General features: G+C 39.0%; 2 protein-coding genes across 3 annotated transcripts in view; both read right to left on the bottom strand.

Moving 5' to 3' along the window:
* The window catches only part of ZNHIT6 (zinc finger HIT-type containing 6), a 32,274-nt gene extending 29,792 nt beyond the window's left edge, over window positions 1–2,482 (bottom strand). Inside the window, exons 1-3 of the mRNA XM_065842731.2 lie at window positions 2,426–2,482; window positions 1,425–1,657; window positions 87–152 (exon numbers count right to left, since the gene is read on the bottom strand). Coding sequence (XP_065698803.2) covers window positions 87–152; window positions 1,425–1,657; window positions 2,426–2,482 — 356 coding nt within the window. The remainder of the gene's footprint in view (window positions 1–86; window positions 153–1,424; window positions 1,658–2,425) is intronic.
* Window positions 2,341–16,501, bottom strand: part of COL24A1 (collagen type XXIV alpha 1 chain) — a 140,749-nt gene continuing 126,588 nt past the window's right edge. Inside the window, exons 52-59 of one of the 2 annotated variants that reach the window (XM_071810473.1) lie at window positions 15,645–15,680; window positions 11,021–11,056; window positions 10,905–10,931; window positions 9,543–9,608; window positions 8,645–8,813; window positions 7,165–7,274; window positions 4,697–4,912; window positions 2,341–4,019 (exon numbers count right to left, since the gene is read on the bottom strand). In XM_071810473.1, the coding sequence (XP_071666574.1) occupies window positions 3,873–4,019; window positions 4,697–4,912; window positions 7,165–7,274; window positions 8,645–8,813; window positions 9,543–9,608; window positions 10,905–10,931; window positions 11,021–11,056; window positions 15,645–15,680 (807 nt within the window). In that variant the 3' untranslated portion in view covers window positions 2,341–3,872. The remainder of the gene's footprint in view (window positions 4,020–4,696; window positions 4,913–7,164; window positions 7,275–8,644; window positions 8,814–9,542; window positions 9,609–10,904; window positions 10,932–11,020; window positions 11,057–15,644; window positions 15,681–16,501) is intronic. The other variant, XM_065842596.2, reaches the window with a different exon arrangement.

The raw sequence follows: 16,501 nt of genomic DNA, 5'->3' as shown, positions 1-16,501 counted from the left end.
AGAAAAATGTTAATATGCCACTCACATGAGTAGAAAAAACAAAGAAACAAACAAAAAAAACCCAGTTTAATTCAGATAATAGATACCTGCATGAATATTTCATGCATCGTGGACATCTGTACTTAGCTTCCTCTTCACTACACGTCTCACATCTGAAAGCAGTAAAAAGTATCGCTTAATAAAGTAGCATCTTTGTGTCTGACTGGTCTGGGAAGCTGCCTACTCAGCAACCAGGCACTTTACCATCAATCAGCTCTCCCAGGAAAAGTTATCTAAACCTTGAAAGAAAGAAAATACAAATACCTTGGATTAGATAAGGTGGCAGATAAAATTACACAAGCGATGGGGAATATCTCCAAACACATACAGGGGTCTTATCTATATTAAGACACAGCATAGATGCTTGAAAGAAAGCAAAAAACCCCACACTAACTGAGGAGTCAGAAGCACAGCAGCAGTGTATCCGTGTAAGCTTTGTGGCTTTGTACCAGTGCTCTTCTCCATTTACATCACCTGTAACGTACATCATACCATGCTGGTTTATAATGCTCCCAGTTTTAGGTAGATGGAAAATAAATGTCCAGGATTCACACAGAAACCTGAACATTGCACCTGGTTCTTCAATGAAACAGAAAAACCATGACTATATCATGATCAAAACTTCTGTTCGTCGGTTGTGCAAACCCCCAAGTCACAGAACCTCTGAGGTACAATGTGTAAGCTTTATGAATATAGCTATCAAATGTTATTTTAGTTTAAAAATCATCCACAAACACAGTCTTCTGCTTTTTAACTGGGTTATTACCACAGACGCTCCTCCTATTCTTAGGACAAAGTTTATATATTTATTTATATATATTTTTTATATTTTTATGTGTATTACCTGAAACAATCATAGCTTTTCCTTTATTTTAACTTTAACAAATGTACAAGGAAAACAGCCCTTCCCTCATCAGTAAAGTTTTCAAGAACAGCACAAACCCACCACTATGAACTACTGCAGAAAGTACCTAAACCTCCAAATAGGGTCCCTCCTCTCCCCCACCCCGCTCGCTGCCAGCAGAGGCGCGAAGGCCGACCCAGGCCGTGCCGCCTCCTGACAAGAGGGTGGCTGCGTGTGCTGGTAGCAACACGTACTCATCATAAGCACACAAAAAGCGTTTCACACGCTGCAGAGCAGGACCAGGAGTTACCCTGAGCAAGGAAACTTCGCCACACGCGCGCAGACCCATGCACACTCAGAAGCGTTTCGCGGGCAGGCCCGGCCCGCGGCGCTGCCTGAGGAGAGGCCGGCGCAGCCTTTCCCCTCGGGCGGCACCGGGTTTTCGCGGAGGCGCTCCCGAAGCCCGGCCAGCCGCGAGGCTCGGGGGCCACGGACCTTTGCAGGGACCTGAAGGCGCTCCCGCTCCCTGCCCTCGCCCTACCTCTGCAGGGACATCTTCCGTCCACCCGCCGACCGCTGGTTCCCTCCGGGGCCTCCTTGCTCCGCCATGGCTGCGCCGCCTCCGTGCGCGGGGCCCGACGGGGCCTGGTCGGGGCGGGCCCGGGCGTGGCCTTTGCGGGGCGGTGGCGCCGCCTGGCGGCTCTCGGCCGCGGGCGGCCTGGCCCTGCCGAGCCCTGGGGAGGATCCCCGCTTCTCGGGGGCTGTTTTACCGATCTTTGTCCATGAAAAATTGCAATAAAAGGAATAGGGATACGAGGGCTCTTGTAATCCGGCTCAGGGCTTGCTCTACAATTAAGGGTAACCAAGCAGGCGACCACATCAGAACCCATAAAAAATCAATTGCAGCGTACAGGTACTTGTTAATATTGTGGGATGAAATTGTGTGAGAGCTGCTGCAAATGCCTTCAACTTTTCCAGTGAAGATGTCTGAATGCAAGAGGCTTTCTAAAGGCACCACAATATACCAGTATTCTGTCAAACAGACGTTTCTGGCAACCTGCATTATTATCTGTTGGTGTCCTGCTGCACAAATCCATTATGCTGTCTTCACGGGATGAGCATTTTTGCCTTAATTACAGAAATGTAGATACTTACATGGGAACAGCCTTAGAATACTGTGATTCTAAAATACATAATTTCTGAGACACGCTAATATAAGCTATAAATAAAGGCTATAAAGTATTTCCAAAAATAGGGCAACGACACTAACAAAAATGCAGGTGAAGCAGAACATTTTCTAAAAGGTGTCTTTCTTACAAAAAAATAATCAATTTATGAGAACATCAGCTCCACAGCCAAACTAAGAGCAAATGACATGCGATCCTGTCAGACTGTAATGATCATGAAAACGTAAAGAGCGAGACATTTTCTCTAACCTTTATTAGCAGTCTGTAATTTTGATAGTTTTACCAGATTTTTCTCACAGGGAACAAAACTGATGCTTCGATAGAAAATGTAAAATGGGATATAGGCATACATTACCTTGTAAAAGTAAAGTTTGTCACTCTCGCAGTATTCCACGGCACGAAGCGTGTGCATTTCCCCTTAAGTAAAGCAAGCATTGCGACCTAACAAGCACCCGTCTAGAGGATTCTCATTATTACCAAGAATGAATTATACAATACAAAACAGAACAGTAAAAGACAAACAGAGAGCTTCGAAGCTTAATTTATTATAACTTGGTAAGTATGGTTTCCTGGGGATCAAGACAGTTAAATAAGGTGTTTGAACACTCCCCTTCTCCCCCACATAGTCTGATGTAATTTTGCTGTGTACTACTGAGCAGACTTCAGATTGGCAATAGAGACATATCGTTATAAAGACTGCCTTCCCTAATGGTATTTTTTTTAATGAAAAAAAAAGATGATTGAACATTTTAGGCTTAATTTAAAAAAACTGAAATGACCTAATAATGGAATTTCTAGGTTGATGCAATGCTAATTATAATTTAACAGCAGCCGTTCAGAAGACACGCTGTAGTAGATTTTTTTTCCACAAGTTACAAAATATATACACAATATATCATTTTAAGATGCCTTTGGTATTCAAAATGTTAACTGAAATACAGAATCTAAAATCCAAAACTACTGTAAGTAGCTCTTCTACAACAATTTTTACAATGGCTATAAAGCTAACTGTTCTGACTATATGCATCATGTACAACGTGCTGTCTCATATACCATTTCCACAACAGTACATAAAAATACTTTAAACAAGAAATCCATATAAATAATGTTTTCATTGTAGTGAAGTATGTGACCAACAACTTAAAATAAGTACCTTTACAACAGAAACATATCCTGATGTAACCAGCACATACAGTCTGAAAAATAAAAAGGAACTCAATCTCTGATAAGGCCACAAGCACCTTGTGTTACATGAAGAGCACCAAGGCAACATGGACAGGAAACACAGAAGAGGTAGTGTGCCATCTGTTAAGATGTGTGTGTCCAGAAAGGACTATAATAAAACAATGTTTAAGAAGACGTATTGTACTGTGGCATAATTCACTTTTCATATATAAGCTATTGCACATTTGGGAGCACTAGCCAGTATTGCTCCTTAATATTGTATGTCTCCAGCTTTCCTCAGGATGTTGGTTTTTTTTTTGCAGTGCTGTTAAAGTGATTGCTAGGAACATGAGAGGTCCTGAAATATTCCATGTTCAGATACTCTGTTCCAGGAAATTATGCAAGAAAGCACCAACCAATTCTTTTTTTTTTTTTTAATACTTTATGAAAATTGTTATAGTCCTTTGTTTCTCAACGCTGTTTCTCCTTAAGAGGAAGTATTTTTCTTCCTGAGGTTCTTTAACCAACACTGTTTAAAATGATTCTTCAGTTTCCTAGTAATTTTGCCTGCAATGGATCATTACTTTTGCATGCAATCTATGCAGCAATTCCATGTTGATGCAAACAGGACAGAAACCCTAAAGAAAGCACACTGAACCACTTTCTATGAAGTGCTGCTGTCCTGGTTTGAGATGAGGAAGTGCATTAACTTGAACAACTGGAAGCTGGTTCGTGTCCTGAGTGTGAAAAAAGAACTGTGTCTTGTGCCAGCTGCCATCTCCAATCTGCAAAACACAGAAGCAGAATATTAAATTCCTATAAAAGATGAGCTTTGAAACAAATTGAAATTGTGCTTAAAGAGCAAGAGGAGGAGAAGTGCACAGAAATATTTATTCTCCTCAAAGAAATGCGCAATTCAACAAATGTCATTTCTCCTATACAATACCATGGACACTCGTGGCAAAACTGTAACTGTAGGAAATCTCAGCCCAGAATCCAGCTGGAGTGGATGCAGACACAGCTCAGAGCAGAGCACCTGTGACTTTGCAAGCAGTCCTGGGCTCATGTAGACTCTCAGGTCTCTTGCTACATTCACCTCTAAATCCAGACAGTAGGTCTCAGGTTATGAACCGTACAGGCACTAGAATGACTTTGCCTTTGAAGAATAATCACAGAGAATGAGAGCTGCCTTCTTGCCATGAACCTTGTATTCATTATTCTAATCCTTTAAAAACCTCAGTAAAAAATTTATACCTCATAAAATTAATAAAATAACATTATAACATTTCCCGAGGCTGGGATGGGCCTGAGGGTGGCATACAGAGAAATATGCAGAACTATGTAGGAAGTAAGGTTGAAGGGATGTGAATCAAAATGATTGTCATTTATTTACAGAAAATTAATAACATCTAACAGTAACTCCATCATGGTTTTAATAATGCTAGTGCTAAAAAGTATTTACCGTGCATTCATCCATGAGCACCTTCGGTTCAAGTAGCGTATTTGCTTTAAATATTTGTCCATTCCATCCTTTGAAGCTAACAGACGTTTTCTGACCACTTGCTTTACTTAATCTCCATATTGGTGTGTTCAGGCAATGAACTGTGATGCTGTGGGTTGCTTCTGAGCTCAGTAAATGAAGGAAGTTCATCTGCACTTTTCCAATGCCAAACTCCAGCTAAGTTCCAAGAGAAATGCAGCATTAGACTTAGAGCTGGGCTATGCTGAATGACCACAGCAATGCAAACTGACTGACACATAAGTCTGTGGTGTTCAGGCAAGGGAGCACGTATACATGTTTATACATTGGGGCCAATGCCAAAGAGCAGGACTTGTATTTTTCAGGAGAGCTGTTAGGTTTTATTATAGTGATTAGTGTAAACAGAAGCTTTCATAAGACATTTTCAAAGCTTAAATATAAACATTTGTTAATGTTTACAACATTGTTGAAACACAGTTGTGCAGAAAATACTACATTTAAATAAGGAAATTGAAACAAATGATTCTGTGATTCAAACAAAGATATTAGCAGCAGCAGTGGTTTAACTGAAGCCACATAATTCTGCTGCTTAGTCGTCTTAGACCACAGATTCTGTGAATACCTACATTCCATTAAAAATAAAAAAAATTTGTTAGCATACTTTCATTTTAGACAGAAAATATACTCATTACTCAACACTAGTTTCTCCAAGACTAGATCGCATTCAGGGATCTTCCAAACATAGGAATGTGTGTGGGAACTTTACGGTATTTCTACTACTTTTCAATTACTACAGTGTGCATACAAAACTCAACAAATATAGAATTTCTATTTCCACGGGTTTAAGGACTACATGTAAAGAGGAGCATGGAGTACTGATATAAAGGAAGCCAATCTCTGTCTAATGTCTTTTTAAAGTAGCTAAGTGTTGAAAAGTACTCATAATATTCTTCTCATTGCAATGACTTCAGGATCTCCACACTCAGCTGCCCTGAGTGATGAGTCACTAAGGTAGCTTAGAAGCATTTCAGGCCTTGTATAGAAAAGTATAAAGCAAAACAAAACAATTTCTATCAGCATGGAAGGTGAGTAAATGAACAGAGTGAGAGTTACGCTAACATATACTGTCTCCAGAAAATCTGTAACAGAATCACAGAATGTTAGGGATTGGAAGGGACCTTGAAAGATCATCCAGTCCAATACCCCTGCTGGAGCAGGAACACCCAGATGAGGTTACACAGGAAGGTGTCCAAGTGGATTTTGCATGTCTCCAGAGTAGGAGACTCCACAATCTCCCTGGGCAGCCTGTTCCAGAGTTTTGTCACCCTCACTGTGAAGAAGTTTCTTCTCATATTTAAGTGGAAGCTCCTGTGTTCCGCTTTGTACCCACTACCCCTTGTCCTATCATTGGTTGTCACCGAGAAGAGCCTGGCTCCATCCTCATGACACTCACCCTTTACATATTTATAAACATTAATGAGGTCACCCCTCAGTCTCCTCTTCTCCAAGCTAAAGAGTCCATGCCCTTAATCTTCTTTGTGGCTCTGTGCTGGACTCTCTCCAGCTGTTCCCTGTCCTTCTGGAACTGAGGGGCCAGAACTGGACACAATATTCCAGATGTGGTCTCACCAGGACAGAGTAGAGGGGGAAGGAGGACCTCTCTTGACCTACTAACCACCCCCTTTCTAATACACCCCAGGTATCATTTGCCTTCCTGGCCACAAGGGCACAGTGCTGGCTGATGGTCATCTTGCTGTCTACCAGGACCCCCAGGTCCCTTTCCCCTACGCTGCTCTCTAATAGGTCATTCCCCAACTTATACTGGAACCTGGGGTTGTTCCTGTGCAGATGCAATACTCTACACTTTCCCTTGCTATATTTCATTAAATTTTTCCCTGCCCAACTCTCCAGCCTGTCCAGGTCTCTGGATGGCAGCACAGCCTTCTGGCATGTCAGCCACACCTCCCAGCTTGGTGTCATCAGCAAACTTCCTGATAGTGCACTCTGTTCCCTCATCCAAGTCATCAATTAATATATTGAATAATTCTGGTCCCAGTACTGACCCTTGAGGCACTCCACTAGATACAGGCCTCCAACTAGACTCTGGCCCATTGACCACGACTCTCTGGCTTCTTTCCATCAGCCAGTTCACTGTCCACCTCACTACCCTATCATCCAGTCCACACTTCCTCAGTTTAGCAGCAAGGATGCTGTGGGAGACTGTGTCAAGTGCTTTACTGAAATCAAGGTAGACTACATGCACTGCCCTGCTATCATCTATCCACCTGGTTATGTCCTCATAAAAGGCTATGAGGTTGGTTAAGCAACTTTGGTAACAGATTATGAGATGTGTTCTTCCACAAAGGTGCACATTTAAAAGCCCCTGAAATCTAACTTCTCTTACTGAGCTAAGTAAGTGTTAATTTGTTCAGAGTTCCAGCAATACATACCTTTGTCACAGACAGCGGCGTCAAACATGTCTGACCACCTGCAGTGAAGTTGCAGAAAACTTCAATGGCATCAGAAGGACATCCAATATTTGGGTCAATCCAGTATTTTCCTATTAGCATATAATCCCAGATGGAAAATAAAACCAAAATATAATTGTTACTAAAGAATTTGTTAAAAATATTCAACCTTTTTGGCAAGTATTATATATATATATTATCCCCATAGCTTCACTAGGATATGAAAAGGAATATCTAAGTCTTTTCACTTTTATAATTCTACTAGTAAAAGATACTGAGCAAAATTATCATAACCATTCAATTCTGACTACATATACAATGACTTCTGAATACTGTCGTAGTTTCAAAAATGTTTTGTTTTTCTGCACTTAATAGTGAGAACAAATGGTATTTCCAGTCTGCTCTCTCTGTATTAAAACCTTTTTTTAAATTTATTTGGTCTTGGTTTTATACAGAGAATACACTCAGGATGTAAAATATCAATCTAAATTCTCCTGCTCTCATGGCATCTTGAAGATCCTTTATTTCTCCACTCTCTCCCATCAGATACTTCTACATGACATAACCTAGTGATGATAATAAGGAGCCTTTGCCATTGTGAATCCATGGGATTTGATTCGATCAAAGAAACAGGACACATCCAAGTTATGTCAGGATTTAGCTTTCTCTAATTTATGGTTAAATATGGGTGAGACTGTGTTCTACAATATATATGGGGGTGTAATCCTCTGAAGTGGAGGTCTGTGTCAGTGACCTTGCGGCCCTAAAGGACTGAGATTTATTTAGGAGAGCACGGTTCTAATAAGAGTTAGACTCATCCCTACTTGAGTCTTAAAGAATTGATCCATCCTTATATATACCACAGAATGGTGATTTCCCTGTAACTTCTTAACTTCATTTCCCATTTTCTCCTTAGCTTGTTACTGCTCATAACTGGTAATAGGAATATTCCCAGGTATTAATTTTTTTATTAGCCACTCAAACTGAATGATGTCATGGTATTGACATTCCAGGTTTAAATAATTATTTTTGGTTTGAAATACTGATTCAGGTTATTCTGGGATACAACTGTCAGTGCATATGACAGTAGTAGTGTGTTGTATACAACTTTTTCTTTAGGAATCTAGGAACTGATCCACAAAAAATTCATTACAGATTAGCCATAAATACTGGGGAAACTTTTAATCACAAAATTGGATTCAGATTCAAATTTTATGGACACTTTTGTTTACTTATATATATAATCTGTGTCTAATATCTCTATAGCCACATACTTTGATCTTTAAAATTCGGAAGTTTTATCTTAAATAAAGATAAAATAAAGGTAGCTGTGACAGGCACACTGCAACAGAATATAATAAAAAACTCTACACATTAGAATTTTGGTGTAGAAAGTAACATTTGGAAGCAACACATTTGAAAGCCTAGTTGCGTTCAAGTTTCAATGGAAGTGAACACTTACCATCTGCCACTTTCCGTTCACAGTTAAGCAAATCCCTGCAGATGCGTGCTGGGTTATCCCGTGTGCCAAGGGGGTTCTTGATGCTGTGCAGTAAATTGCTAAGGTAGTGCAGCGTTTTGAATATCTCTGTACTGTGATCTAGTAAAGTTACTTCAGTATTCTGGTATTTCTGCCAAGGGCCATTAGCAAACATGTTACCACAAAGAAGTGTCACAACATTATATGCAGTAGGAGTCAAATGGCCATTGAACAGCCAGACAGAAGCAAAGTATTTCTAATGCATGCAATCAGCCATATGAGACAGGGTAAGAATAACATATTCCAATTAAAAAATTAGTACACTTTATTAAAATTCTCAGAGCAGTGAAGATACAGGCAGATTAAGATCATTCAAATATGTCATTATGACACGACAAAAAAAATGTGAATAGAGGAAAAAGAAAAAAAATAGTGCATTTTTAAAGTATATGTAACAGTTTCAGATTTTGAACAGTGAAATCTACTTGTAGGCTTAACCTAGAAAAATATATGTAAATATGTTTGACTTCATCCATGCAGGTAATTTTCTTGCAATCAATGGGACCACACACTTGTCAGTATTTTTTGGATCAAGGCCTAAATGCCACAGTCATTATCTATGACTGAACAGATACAGTCCACTATGTCAATACATTTCCATTGCTGCTAATCATGACCAAAAAGTAGAAATGCTTGTTTTTCTTAATTTCAGTCATATCGTATGAATCCTAGCACGTTTAATTAAATTGTACAGTAATGATTTGCTATCCATGATTCACTTTAAATTAAACCATTTTAAAGAAGTCCTGTTCTGTCCTCAAAGAATAGAATAATAATTGCATACCCCATATGACAATGTAAATACATTGAAATATTTTACCTCCATCTGCAGTGCAGCATTTGACTGAATCAAAGCTTGAACAGCAGCATTGATGTCCACTTGTTTCTGAAGAAAAGATATTTCAGAATACAAAAAGATGAACAGCAACATTCTAAAATGCAGGTGGTAAATTTTTTGAGCACTGTAGTAACATACATGATAGCTTCACCATTTTTTCATTTTAGAAAATAATTAATTGTAAACACTTATAAAATACGATCCTCCCATTTCCAAAGAATGCAAGCATGCATACAGAAAAAGCATATTTGATTTTTGTTAGTACAATTATACTCAATTTAATGATCATACTCCTGCAACCTGGAAAACAGATACTATGACAGCTGTTACAGACCAATGTCCCCCCTTACTCCTCCCAGCCATTTAATTTACATACTTTGGAAAACCAATCCAGATAAGTGGACAGGCTTCTCTTTACAGAGAAGCACACAAAGAATATCTCAGTCAGCCATCAGATCAAAATAGTCTTCATGATGCACGAAAAAATACTAAGATGGATAAACCAGCCTATGAAGGAAGAAGCCGCTTCTTGTGTATTCTTATTCTCTGCATTTGGTGGGATGTATATACCAGACCCAGACAACACGTTTGTTTATTTTTAAAGCATTAAGTTACCCACACAAGCATCTACTTCTTGCAATTTGTTCTCAGATTACATCCGTCATTACAGCTTTAGGGCACTTCAGATATTCAGGCTAGACATGAGGAAGAAATTTTTTACAATGAGGGTGGTAAAACCCTGGCCCAGGTTGCCCAGAGAGGTGGTGGATGCCCCATCCCTGGAAAGATTCAAGGCCAGGCTGGACAGGGCTCTGAGCAACCTGATCTGGGTGAAGATGTCCCTGATCATGGCAAGGGGGTTGGACTGGATGAGCTTTGAAGGTCCCTTCCAACCCAAACTACTTCATGATTCCATGATATTGAGTCTGTCCTAACTGGCGCAATTCTTAAACTAAATCTCTCTGTGTGTACTGCATATATGTATATATGTGTAAAGGAGAACATCTGGGCCAGAAATAGCACAACGTTTTCTGTTGCTATCTTTCAGAGTGTCCAAATGCAGAACAGGAGAAAAACCTAGAGCATGATGGAGTTAACCGATGTCAAAAGTCTGATCCTGTCCTTGAGCGTTGCCTGTTAAGAATTCAGCAGCGTGGCAGAATGGAGCTGATAGCGTAAGATGGAAGGTCCAAGAAATGTGTTACTGTAGTGATGGAAGTTGAAGAAAAATATATTTGCATTTCATGTGCTGTGACAGAACAAGCAACACATTTGAAAAGGATCCTGCTATGTTCACTGTCAAAAAAGGACTGTATCGTAGGTTAGGGTTGTTATAGAACTTACTCTTGGTCCTGGTGGTCCAGGTGGTCCCTGGAAAATAGGAGAAATCAGGCGCTTCACATGGTTATATAATGCAATCATAACAGAAAAATGCAGGCAATTTTTTTTAATGCACTTACAGGTGGCCCTGGCTGGCCCTGAGGTCCCTGAGGTCCCTAGAAGAAATGAAGATTAAATGCAACATCTATAGATGAACATCTGTTTTTATATTTGTGTATTTTTAAATGTCAAAATACCACAATGCATACAATGAAGAAGATGTCATATTAGTTTTGGTAAAGCTGTAGATTATTAGTTACTATTATTAAAGTACCATACTCTGTTAACATGTGAATATTCCTGTTAGAATTGCTGGGTTGTCTGGTTACTTGTTTATCAAATTATTTTTGATATTAAGGGAATATCAGAAGTCATAAAAAGTATTAGTATATAACACGCTAGACATATTGTGCCAGCATTATATGCATGTTGCCAACACAAGTACTACAAGGGATGAATGATCATAAAAGCATTGTAAATAATGTTATGGGTGGTTGTAAAAAACCAACTGATATGCTTTACTCCATGGGTACCTGCTAGGCATTTATTATCTTCATTTATTAGCAGTGTCAATTTTCAGCCAGAGCATGCTATGTTCATTTTTTAACAGTGATATTGCAGGCTTCCTTCACATTCAAGAAGTTCTGCTGTTATTCCCTCATCATAAGTGGCATCACTTTAGTGTGCAGGATGATACAGTGGGGAGGAGGAGAAACAGCTGCTCTTCCCTAGCTTATAGTGCCTACAATGAACAGAGTCCTCAATCTAAGTTTTAGACTTGCCTTAGGGCTGGCCATGGACTCTCCCCAAAACAATAACTCCATCTGAATTATCCTTTCTTTGAGCAACTATTTACATTAAGATGGAATGACTATGAATAGTTATTGATTATAGAGCGATACTTGTGTCTCAGTTAGATTCCCTTCTTCAATCTGTATGTGCAAAGCCTCTAGAAGCTGCTGTAACATAAATAACACCAAGAACAATAACAAGAATAGGTGTCAGTGCCTTAATATGAGCAAAAGAGAAGAAATGAAAGGCACAGGCCAGACCTGCATCATGTATTAGTAAAACCTTTTAATATAACTGAGTGAGTTTAAACAAAACATTCTTTAGCCAGTGAGGCTTGTACCAATTATTTGAGCACAATAAGCTGCTCCAGCAAAAGCCCTCTAACACCAGTGTGGTCACGCTAGTACTAAGTCTCTGCCAAAAGAGAAATAATCTTAGCTGACATGGTCATGCTGACAAGTATTGTGAAACGGATCTAGTCAAAGAGGTATTAAGTTGTAAATCACTTAATACAGTAATAAGAAGTATTTCTGCTGTGAGATTTCACTGTGTCATTGCAGGTGACAACTGCTGAACTTGGGCCGTGAATCAAGCCGCCACCAGCAAGGACAGCTGGAAATGGTTAAAGAAAGGCCAGATTCAATCTAACATTAATTCACCTGTATTTAAATAAAAGATCTCAAAGCAGACAGAAGTAATTTACTGAAGTCATTTAGGTTTCAAATTTATCAGTTCAGCTGCATTTCTTACTATCTCTAGACATATTTGTGAGGCAGAGCACATGGTAGCTCCTAGGGAATACACCTGCCAGGCATTACAAGGACCTCCACAGCAGCCCAAGTTACATGTGCTGGCACGTCACCTGTGTCAGCTGCCCTGGCCATGCCAGGGGGGCTCAGGTGTGGGATTAGGAAGGGCATGAAAAGTGGGGAACATCATGCCACTCCTAGCACCAGGTCTATACCAACAAAGCTGTGCTGAGGGACCGCAAATGGCTTTGAGGGCAAGACCCATGTTTTACAAACACTCTTCGGCGATCAGGGGAGAATCAAAACAGAAGCAATTTCTGGGTGTTTAGAGGGATGGTCTTCCAATACTCAACTAAGAAAACCTTAATGGCACAAGCTCTAGGTACTATAAATATTGTCATCTTTTCAATTGGTAAATCCTGCCTCTATTTATTTATATTTCATCCACTTATACCTATAGAAGGGGCTCTAAGCTTCTTTTAGGTAAATCCTTACTGGTATTTTATGAATACATTAATGATATATATTGGAAAATAGAAATCAAAGAATTGGTCACTTTAGAACACACAGTAGAGAAAACCCTGTGGATTCTGTGCTAAGTACCTGACTTCCCTTTACTCTTCTAAGTTTGATCATTGCCCAGCTTGAAATTTTCTTTGAAATCATATCACTATTCAATAGGCGTAAAATATTGTTGTTATTAATTATTACAAAACTGATGAGAGATGAGAGCTGCACTGTTGCACACCAGCTGAGCCGACTGACCGCCACATTTAACTAGACAGATCAGCAGCTCAGGTGCTGTTAGACTGCAGCAGGACACCTTCAGTCCTGTGTGGATCTGTTACTGAACTGTGCGATCATGTTTGGTGGAAAATGTTTAGTATAATGTGTGAAAAATAAACTCGAGAAATGAATTTGACAGTGTAAGGCCATATTTGTTTATCTTGGTTCAGGACTTGATTATGCAAATGCCGAGTCAAGGCAAGGCACAAAGTCTTCAGCAGTTTGTCCCTAAGTAACCACTGCTCTCTGGTGAATAGATGTCCTTGTTCTGCATGCTGAGATTTAGACATTCCAGTGGATTTTTCAGATGACTGAGTGCTTCAGTTAATATTCTGCATTCTTGGCATGTGCCACTATTCTAAGACTCAAAAAGCTGGGATAAGACCAGTTCAAATTTATAGGTGTTTTTGAGTTAGAACTCAATATTTTAAAAATAAAAAAATTGCACTGTTCCAATGAATTTAAGATACGTTGCAAACGTGATTTGTCTTGATTCACTGTCTGCTTGCCAATAAAACCAGTGTGGGAAAAAAAAAAGGTAAATATTGAATGCTATTTGTTACCTATGGTAAACTACTTTGGGGGGTATTACATTTCTTAACTGCATTAAAACTTCAGAGGGCTATATCCATTACCTTTAAAAGCCTTTAAAATACAATAAAACCACACAGTGTGTTGAAAATCCTGTAGGGATGTTATAAATGTTCTTTCTGCTGTAGAGCACTAAAATAAGTTTAAATTACACTTTTCATGGATTAAATTAATTGCTAAATGTTTTACTGGAATGTACTGGATTACCTTTACAAATCTACTTACTTTACCCTTTGATCACATTAGAGTTTAATGGAGACAAGTATAATTCCATTTCATAACAAAGGCAGAGAATAGAACAGTTAGTTTTAGTGTGCTCTTTAGTTCTTTAATCACTCCATTCGATGGCTAGTACAGAAGGTCAAAGGCCAAAGCTCCAACCTTTTTCTAATACTGTAAGGCCCTGGTTTTATATGCAATGATACATATTGTTAACTTTGGAAACATGAGCAATCCCAAGGACTTCCATATTTTCCATGACTTCAGAAATTTTCCAAGAAACAAAGTATTTTTAACACAATTATTAACACGAAGCTTTCACTGACTACTTTTGTCATTTTGATGCTATGTCATCGCATCTCAGAATGGGTGAAGCCCAGTAGCATCATGCATTATAATAGTCTAGTACACGATACAGCGTAGTAGCTGCCATCACTGATTGTATTGTAAAAACCCTTCTTTGCAATTCTTTGTTAAGGTGAGGCAAGAACATTTTAATTCTTTAAGTTTACTTGATGATTATAAATCTACAAGATCATAATAGAAAATTACAGATTATGCCTTATCATATAAAGTTGTGTCTTTTTTCACCTTGAGGATAGTCTCACACTGGAACACATGACCCAAAGAGATTATCCAATCTCCATCCCTGGAAATTTTCAAAATCCAGTTGAATAAAGCCCTGAGTAACATGGTCCAATCTCAGAGCTGACTCTTTTTATTAAACAAGAGGCTGGTCTAGAAATGCTTTGAGATGTCCTACAACCTGGATTATTCTATAACTCTAAAATCTAATTAATTATGTGAATTACATGAAATTAAAAAAAAAAAAAAAAAGAAAATTGGAAGGCACTTTCAAAAATATCAGAATTCTGAAATAATATTCCAAAATGTATTCACTGTTTTTCTAAATGTTTCAATCACAGTAATATTAATTGAAATATAATTATGATTAAAATTTTTAACAAACTCTGTTTCTGACCCTATTTTTCTCCAGAAATAACCTACAAAACCTGAACTTCGGTTCACCACTGACCTCAACAAGGAGACGTGATTTTTACATTCCATGTCTTCCAGGGAATAAATGGACATTTCTTTGTAGTAATGAACAGTGTATCCCTGACAGACAAAAAACAGGCAGCACACACAGCCTGGACACCCATCCTCAGCTCCAGGCTTCTCCTGAACTTCTCCCTCTCTAAACAAGACCATACAGATGTGTGAACATGCGTATGCATGCTGTGCTGTGAGGCACTGACAAAAAACGTGACAAGGGATTTCTCTTTTACATCTGAATGGGACAGATTTGAAGTTCATGACTGCTACAGGATCAAGGGCCCTATTGCCCGGCAGCGCACATCCCCACTGAGCACATCTAGAGAAGTCAACTTGAGCAAGAACAGGTCAGACTTCTGACACATGCTACCAGGTTTCTTGGCCAGTGCTCTCCTGGAGCACAACACAACTGTCTGGTATTCAAAGCACTCAAAGTACATTCAGAGTAACAGAGGAATAGTTTTTACACAGCCAAAAAAACAGTGAAAGCACCAAAATAATTTCATATTACCGTTTCACCCCTTGTGCCCTTTTCACCTCTCGATCCCTGTAAGAAAGAGCAGCTGTTAATCCAGTATGTTTTCTAGCCACCTAGGACCAAAACAAGTAAATTAATACCCATGAGAGTTACACTGCTCACATGAGAAATCCAGTCTCACCTGTGGAAGTACTTACAACTCTGGGGCTTTAATTTCCCCGTACTATTAGCAAACTAAATAACTTGAAAACATCTTGTGATTTCTGCATGTGGAAAGCTGTTATTTTCTTCTGATTGTAAATATGTTTTTTTTCTCAGTAATTGTAACTGTCAGTGTTCTCCCTGTTGATCAGCTGTGTTCTCTACAATTAGATCCACTGTAATTCATCGGTGCTTCAATATCTTGAGAGTAGAGCACAAAACTCTATACTTTCTGTCACTGAAGAAATCCATTGGTTACATGTCTGGTTTTATTACCCCATTAGTTCTCCTCTCACAGCCAGATTAAACACTGTTCTTCTGTCTCTATGGTATTTTTGGCTAGTTTTGCACTTAAATTGTGTTTCTGAAGATGGTAACAATCTTACAATTCTTTCCTGGAAGAATTCTGCATTTTGAGGGCAGCATTTCATAACACATAGAAGCGATCTTCAACTGTAATGCTTTCTTAATGATAATGGCAAACCATGACATTCAATATGAAGTATATCAAACGCTTTCATGCGCATTTGCACAACTGCAAAGTTGTCCTCCTGTGTGGGATTGAAAAAGAGTACAGCAAGACTTACTCTTTTTTTCCCCAACAGGTGGAAAGAATAGTCTAAGTACTGAAGGGAAATTACCCTTCTCCTTTCTTTTTCACTTGTAAATAATTGTATTTGTTGCTTTTA

Source organism: Patagioenas fasciata, chromosome 6 (assembly GCF_037038585.1).
Source record: "Patagioenas fasciata isolate bPatFas1 chromosome 6, bPatFas1.hap1, whole genome shotgun sequence".
NCBI classification, from domain to species: domain Eukaryota; kingdom Metazoa; phylum Chordata; class Aves; order Columbiformes; family Columbidae; genus Patagioenas; species Patagioenas fasciata.
This window is presented reverse-complemented; position numbering and strand designations above follow the sequence as displayed.